We start from the raw sequence: 7,246 nt of genomic DNA, 5'->3' as shown, positions 1-7,246 counted from the left end.
CCTGCGTTATGAATTTGTAAATTAATATTTCAAAAGACGACTTTACTCGTGGTGATTTAACCTGCCTCTTTCTGACTGTACAACAATGGCAGACAAACAACTTCGATGACAGAGTTAGGACGTATGATCACCACAGATATAAAGGACGTCAACGTGTGCGGAATTCATTCTTGTTTAAATCCATTCATTTGATCCGCTGATAACAAAGGGGTTAGGCTGAATACGGGACAGACAGAACACTGAACTGGTAGAGTGTGAAGTAAGAAACGTTACATTCCACATCTTGAAATTGGTCTAAGTTGTCTAAGAAAGATTCGCTGGGAATTATATTCAACGGACAAGTGTTAAAATATAGTTGTTTCTCTCAGAGAGAGAGAGAGAGAAAGAGAGAGAGTCATGTTTAGAGATATTGAAAATCTCGATATATATTTCCTCCTTCCTTATTGCCAACGAATGTTAACGTATCATTTTAACTTTTTAACAATTTAGTGACATACTGCCAAATTAGTTTATAAGGCCAGAATTTTACTGAAGTATGTGGACCATCGCATTACCTCTTGTAGGGAATTAGTCGTAAAGACTTCTATGTATAGGCACTAGGATGTGATCTTATGTTTGTTTTGTTATCGCAAATATCTAATCTGTAAAGTGACAGCATTACTCACCGAGGCAGTGTGACACTGACTGTGGATAGAAGAAGCATGTCTCCCCATGGTCAGGTAAGGTTGTGTCCGTTCATGCTTTCATTTTACTAATAGACATTTTTATTTCGTTCTGCCTTTATCAGCTATATAATGCCCATTTCCCTCAATGCCGATTGATGAAATGTGTCATGTGTGCTTATAAATAGGCTAGATTGTCTAGTTTATTGTTAACTGCATAAGGAAAGATAGTTTTCGTTTCCAGCTAAGAGGTATAGATGCAATTTCTGTCGTAGTTGTTTATGCATCCACGTACAAATGAAAGTTTTATTTGTTTAACTCTAATCGTGTCTTGTGTTTGAAGTAATACGTTTATCAACGTTTGATCAGAAGAGTTCTTCAAAATCATAGTCTATTGAGCGCTTGATTCCAAATAATTTTAAAACATCTTTAGAGCTCTCAAAATTCGTAGTCATTTCGGCGATTGATTCCAAGCAAGTCAAGTTCGTTATCTACCGTAGAGTCTCAATTGTCGCAATGACAAGTGTGAATACTTCATGTTTAAAGTAATGGTTTAATGGTAATGATAATAATTAAGCAACCAATTTTCCGTTCATGTTTATGAGCATTCAAAATTATTGACTTTTATCATTTGAAATAAGAAAAAAAAAATGTTTGAAGATGAGACCTTCGTTTCTATCTTTATAGATCCTGTATCAGTAACTAAGCTGAGTTAAACTTTTAATGAAACATCTTGAATACATTTATAAACACATTTTTAAAAGCAACATTCTGACATTTTTCCGTACACTTTGTTTATTCCAGTCTTTTAAAATGTTCCCGATAGAAACACTTCATTTACAAATATTACAGTGTTACATTGATCACAGTCAGTACCCTATAATTGATGGATTGTTCTCCTGTTTTAACAACGAATAATAAAGGCTTGTGATTGGCCAGTCTGATGTCTGATCAAATATATGATATATCAGATCAATGTCCCTAGCTTAAGCAATCGCTTAGATTAATCTATTCCAATCGTATATTTAGTAGTAGTTTTTAGGTCACCTGAGACAAAGTCTCAAGTGACCTATTGCGATCGCCTTTTGTCCGGCGTCGTGCGTCGTCCGTCGTGCGTCGTGCTTCTTCTCTAAAACCCCGAAACCAATTTCAATAAAATTTTGCAGAAACCTTCCATGGCCAAAGGTCAACCAGAATTATGAATTATATGGTCCCCAGCCCCCAGGGGCCTGAGGGGCGGGGCCAAAAAGGGTGAAATTGACTAAAATTTCAAAAATCTTCTTCTCAAGATCCAGATATGGTAGAATCAAATACTCTTCATAAATGAAGGGTCCTAAGGTGCTCTACCAAAATTGTGAATTTCATGACCCTGGGGTCTCACGTTTCCCCCTGGGGAGGGGGTAAACTTTACTATAGTTTATATAGGGAAATCACATTTTGGACCAGCATTTGTGTAATTTCCATTGGAATTAATTCAAACTTGGTGAGCATTATCAGTATTGGATAGCAGTTTGATGGTATGCACATATCAGCCTTGACTGACCTCCATGGGCTGATGGGTGGGTCCAAAAAGGGTCGAATTGACTGAAATTTCAAAAATCATCTTCTCAAGACCCAGATATGGTAGACTCAAATACTCTTCATAGAAGGAAGGTTCTTAAGGTGCTTTACCAAAATTGTGAATTTCATGACCCTGCGGTCTCACGTTTCCCCTGGGGAGGGGGTTAACTTTATTATAGTTTATATAGGGAAATCACATTTTGGACCAACATTTGTTTAATTTCCATTGGAATTAATTCAAACTTGGTTAGTATTATCAGTATTTGATAGCAGTTTGATGGTATGCACATATCAGCCCTGACTGACCCCCCAGGGGAAGATCCAGATATGGTAGAATCAAGTACTCTTCATATATGGAAAGGTCTTAATGTGCTTTACCAAAATTGTGAATTTTATGACCCTGGGGTCTCACGTTTCCCCCTGGAGGGGTAAACTTTACTATAGTTTAATTGTGAATTATATAGTCCCCAGCCCCAAGGGGCCTGAGGGGCGGGGCCAGAAAGGGTCAAATTGACTAAAATTTCAAAAATCTTCTTCTCAGGATTCAGATATGGTAGAATCAAATACTCTTCATAGATGGAAGGGTCTTAAGGTTCTTCACCAAAATTCAGCTGACTGACAGAACCACTATTTGTACATAGTACATATACTACCCAGATCTTTCACACTACTTTTTGCATTACATGTAGTTCAAGTTACCTTTGTTACAAAATGAATTCTTTTTCATTTGGCAATATCGATAACATTAGTTTTTACATAACTCAGGTGACCGTTAAGGCCCATTGGGCCTCTTGTTAATTAATTTATAGTTTAAATGTCGGTTTTGTGACATGCATTTATTTCACGTGCCCAAACAGTCCATCCTCAATACACATCTGAATTAGTCAGATGTTTGTATTTTCACTTGGCAGTTGTGATAAAATTATATTTGATTAAATTTAGGTAACATCATGTATGTTTGGTCACATTATTGATTAGAGGTTATTCTCAAGGTTAAGCCTATCGGATATAAACATATGTCTGGTTCTGCCGACAGACTATGTGTGTATAATAATGATTGACATTCCTCCCATTTCTATTTGTATTGTTCTATTGTGTCGACAATAATAGTATATTCTCTTATTTCGTACTATTTTAATTAGAAATCATGACCACAACCTCCCTGAAAATAAAACAGCTTGTTTGTTCTTTACCTCGATAAAATTATTGACAACTATCAAGAAACATCCTTTTTGTTTATTTATAATCAGGGTTATTTTTATTTCACTTTTCAGCGAGAACGATATCTAGGGGTCGTGTTCCTATCCCTTACCTTGCTAACACAGTGTCAAGGTTTGACAACAGTGGATCCCGGCTCTAGAAATAATGACGTCACAACACTAATTCGTATTGTGTCGGAATTGACCGATCGAGTTCAAGTTTTGGAAACCGCCCGAACAAATGTGCAGGTAGAAATCGACAATTTGGAAGATAAAACTGAAAACTTACAGAGGCAACTTGGCAAATGTAAAATGGAACAGAATCCTCTTGATGAAGACTTCACACCCATACCAAATATCGCAGGTGACAAAGGGAATGGGGCAAATGAAACCAAAACCAATACGAAGCGCACACCTGATGCATTAACAAAAGTCCGTGGAGCACAAGAAATGACAGGAAGAGAAAGGATTAGTGGTGAAAAGACTGACAGAGTCGGTAAGTTTCTTTACTCTAGACCTATCAGAGAAGATTTTGTTATTCTACAGAAATGGTACACGTTTTTTTCCCATGCCCGTTTAGTACTATTGATCATCCTGCTTCTGTGCCCATGCCCCTGTTAACATTGTTCGTCTGTGTAGTATAACGTTCTGTGCCCATGCCCCTGTTATCATTGTTCGTCTGTGTAGTATAACGTTCTGTCCCATGCCCCTGTTAACATTGTTTGTCTGTGTAGTATAACGTTCTGTACCCATGGCCCTGGTAACATTGTTCGTCTGTGTAGTATAACGTTTTATACCCATGCCCCTGTTAACATTGTTCGTCTGTGTAATATAACGTTCTGTACCCATGCCCCTGTTAACATTGTTCGACTGTGTAGTATAACGTTTTGTACCCATGCCCCTGTCAACAGTGTTCGTCTGTGTAGTATAACGTTCTGTACCATGCCCCTGTTAACATTGTTTGTCTGTTTAGTATAACGTTCTGTACCCATGCCCCTGTTAACATTGTTCGTCTGTGTAGTATAACGTTCTGTACCCATGCCCCTGTTAACATTGTTCGACTGTGTAGTATAACGTTTTGTACCCATGCCCCTGTTAACATTGTTCGTCTGTGTAGTATAACGTTTTGTCTTTTTTCACTTTCTGTCTATTACCTTTTAATCAAGTTAAACTTATCGATATACGAATTGTAAAACGAGGATAAATGATAAGCTAATTAGCATAAGCTATTACAGAATCATATGACAATTTCGTAGAAAACGATTGGTTATCTTTAGCTTTGTTCTGTTTTTGCATGTAAATCGAGGTACCTGTCTACTTGGTAAATATCACAGCAAAAAAATTCTCGGGAAACGTGAAAATATTTTGAAATAATTAAAATATCATCGCGTGTTTTTTCATATTTTATGTCGACATCTTCTCCGATTATGTGGAAATACGTGACTCGTAAAATGGTAATTGATCACATAAATATGACATAAATATGACATCGTACTAATCATTTTTATTCTATGTTCAGGTATTTTGGAAGGCATGGTCGCATTTTACGCTCGACTTACAAGCAATGTAAACAACGTAATGGTTGATTACACCATCAAATTTGGCACAGTGGTTACCAACCGTGGTGGCGGGTACAACCCTACCACCGGGGCCTTTACTTGTCCCCAACCCGGCATGTACGTCTTCAGCTGGACAACTGCCTTGGGTTCTACTGGTATGGTAGAGACAGAAATTACAAGAAATGGCATCTCCAGCGGAACTGGGGTAATAAAGTCCATGCATGAGTCCGGTGCCAAAGATACAAATATGGTGCTGTTGGAATTATCACTCGGAGACGTTGTTCTTATCAGAGTGTGGTATATAAGTTCACCAAGCGCAATAACGTTGTGGGATCACCGGACTTATTTTTCCGGATTTCTTTTACGTTAACCTATATATTGGAACACTTCAAGTGTTCCTTTTTATGCGTGAAATAAAGAAATGTCTGAAATTACTTTTTATTTTGTTGTACAATTTCTTTAAACCTGAGATAAAACAAGATATGCCAGAGTGTTAAAAACATCAAGGAAAAAATAAACTCAAAGTCATCAGGAAAGCACAACAAATTGAAACGAGAAACACCATATCAAACATACAAAAGATTATGATTTAAAACAATTATCAGACAGGAAAAAAAAACATTTTCAAAGATGACTGATTTTTGGAAAGAGCTATGGTGGAAATCTCCCCATATTTCCCTAAGTTGGCATGTATGAAAACGGAAAAATAATATTAATGAGTAAATAATTTCTAGCAGCAAAAATGCATAGAATAGATATAAAATCAATTAAATATGAATTTTTGAACTGCTGAGATATTAGGTATTGTTAATATGATACTGCAAATATAGCCGTATTCACTATATTTATGAAAGTGATGGAGTTTCCCAGACTTAAAAAAATAGTATCGACATTTTCCCATCCGAGGACCAACTTTTGAATATGCAAAAACAAATCGTATTCCGGAAAAGTGGTCCTCCTTTGGGAAAGTGCCTAAAATAAAGAAGAACAGGGATGAGCGAGTTTCTTAAACTGCGACAGGTGTTTCTTAGGTTGAAACAGTTTGTATTCCCTATGTCCGATGTAGCCGAATGTGTAACACAGTTGACTTTTGGCCAGACGAAGTGAACGGTGCAAGTTCGAATCCATGTTCGGGTTCCATTTTTAATTTTAATAATTAGGCATGCTATCTTTTTCCTTAATTAAGTAATAAAATATTTTTCAAATCAATGGAACATTTTATTTAATTTTAATAACATACCTATCGATTTATTTTCTATAAGGAATCATGTCAACGACTCACTGTACACGTGTACAGTACAGCTACGCTTTGTAAATAAGACATCATTTTAAATGATATTTATGAATTGATTTACCTTCCAATGAATCGGCAATAGAAATTTTATCTACTATTTAAACCCAGCAAATGATGCTGAAATACAAAAAAATGGGTGATTGTTGTGTCAGAATAAAAAGGCCACGCAAAAAAAAATGAACTGTTATTATCGCAAATAGTTACCGAAAATACGGGAAAATTCATCGTTGAGGACAGTCTCATTTGTTTGAAATGCAGGAAGGCTGTAGCACAATGTAATATTGCAATTCACGTGTAAGATATGCTATTCGAAAATTATATATATCATTTTGCCAATCATAGGTGCAGGAAAAACAAAATCAAGATGTGGATTTTGTAAGAAATCAGGTAACGGCATGACGCAGGCAGTAGTAATGGAAACTAAATCCTTTCAAAACTTGTTGGTAATGATTGTACGATCTTGTGTTACATACAGCATATAATTTGTTTTAAATTTTTAGAAATAACGCGAAATAAGTATTTTGTTGAGTCTTTATCGTGAAACGCATGTAACAATAGCCATAGCCTTGAATATAGAAACAGGATTCCGATAGAGCTACCTGTATAAAAAAAAAATACCTAAAGGGCGTCATGACAGTACACGGCACGCGCGCAGTCGCGGACAAAGCTTTGGGGAAATAGGCATAGCAACCCACATAGCTCTTTGAAATTAAGAATTACAATGTTTTTCTTGTTGAACAGACAAATAAAATTGTAGAGTACCATGTATGAAACACTGGATTGCAGGGGCTGTACCAGGGCAGTGGGTGTATTATCCGTCCTTAAAGGACCAACTCTCTGGGGAACATACAGCCGGTGCTGCTATTTCGGCACTAGCATTCAACAATTCTAGCACTGCCTAACCACGTACTCATTTACAGCTGAGTAGACTGGAACAAACTGAGTAAAGTATCTTGCTCAAAGATACAACAC

The 7,246-nt window shown here is 36.7% G+C and overlaps 1 protein-coding gene across 1 annotated transcript; it reads left to right on the top strand.

Annotated features, from left to right (window-relative positions):
* Positions 1 to 230: 230 nt before the first annotated feature.
* LOC110441667 (complement C1q subcomponent subunit B-like) lies at positions 231 to 5,409 on the top strand. The gene is made up of 3 exons (XM_021484875.1): positions 231 to 719; positions 3,497 to 3,917; positions 4,941 to 5,409. Exons 1-3 carry the CDS (start codon positions 702 to 704, stop codon positions 5,348 to 5,350), a joined length of 849 nt encoding a protein of 282 aa, XP_021340550.1. The 5' UTR covers positions 231 to 701; the 3' UTR covers positions 5,351 to 5,409.
* The last annotated feature ends 1,837 nt before the right edge of the window (positions 5,410 to 7,246 follow it).

The sequence above is a fragment of the Mizuhopecten yessoensis genome, unplaced genomic scaffold (assembly GCF_002113885.1).
Source record: "Mizuhopecten yessoensis strain PY_sf001 unplaced genomic scaffold, ASM211388v2 scaffold716091, whole genome shotgun sequence".
In the NCBI taxonomy this organism is placed as follows: Eukaryota; Metazoa; Mollusca; class Bivalvia; order Pectinida; family Pectinidae; genus Mizuhopecten; species Mizuhopecten yessoensis.
Note: the sequence above shows the minus strand (reverse complement) of the source record. Positions and strands in the feature narration are given on the sequence as shown.

Bases quoted from the DNA above. Each gene is read 5' to 3' on its own strand.
- LOC110441667 (XM_021484875.1), top strand. The intron at 3,918-4,940 runs GTAAGTTTCTTT...TTCTATGTTCAG, and splicing joins TGAAAAGACTGACAGAGTCG to GTATTTTGGAAGGCATGGTC.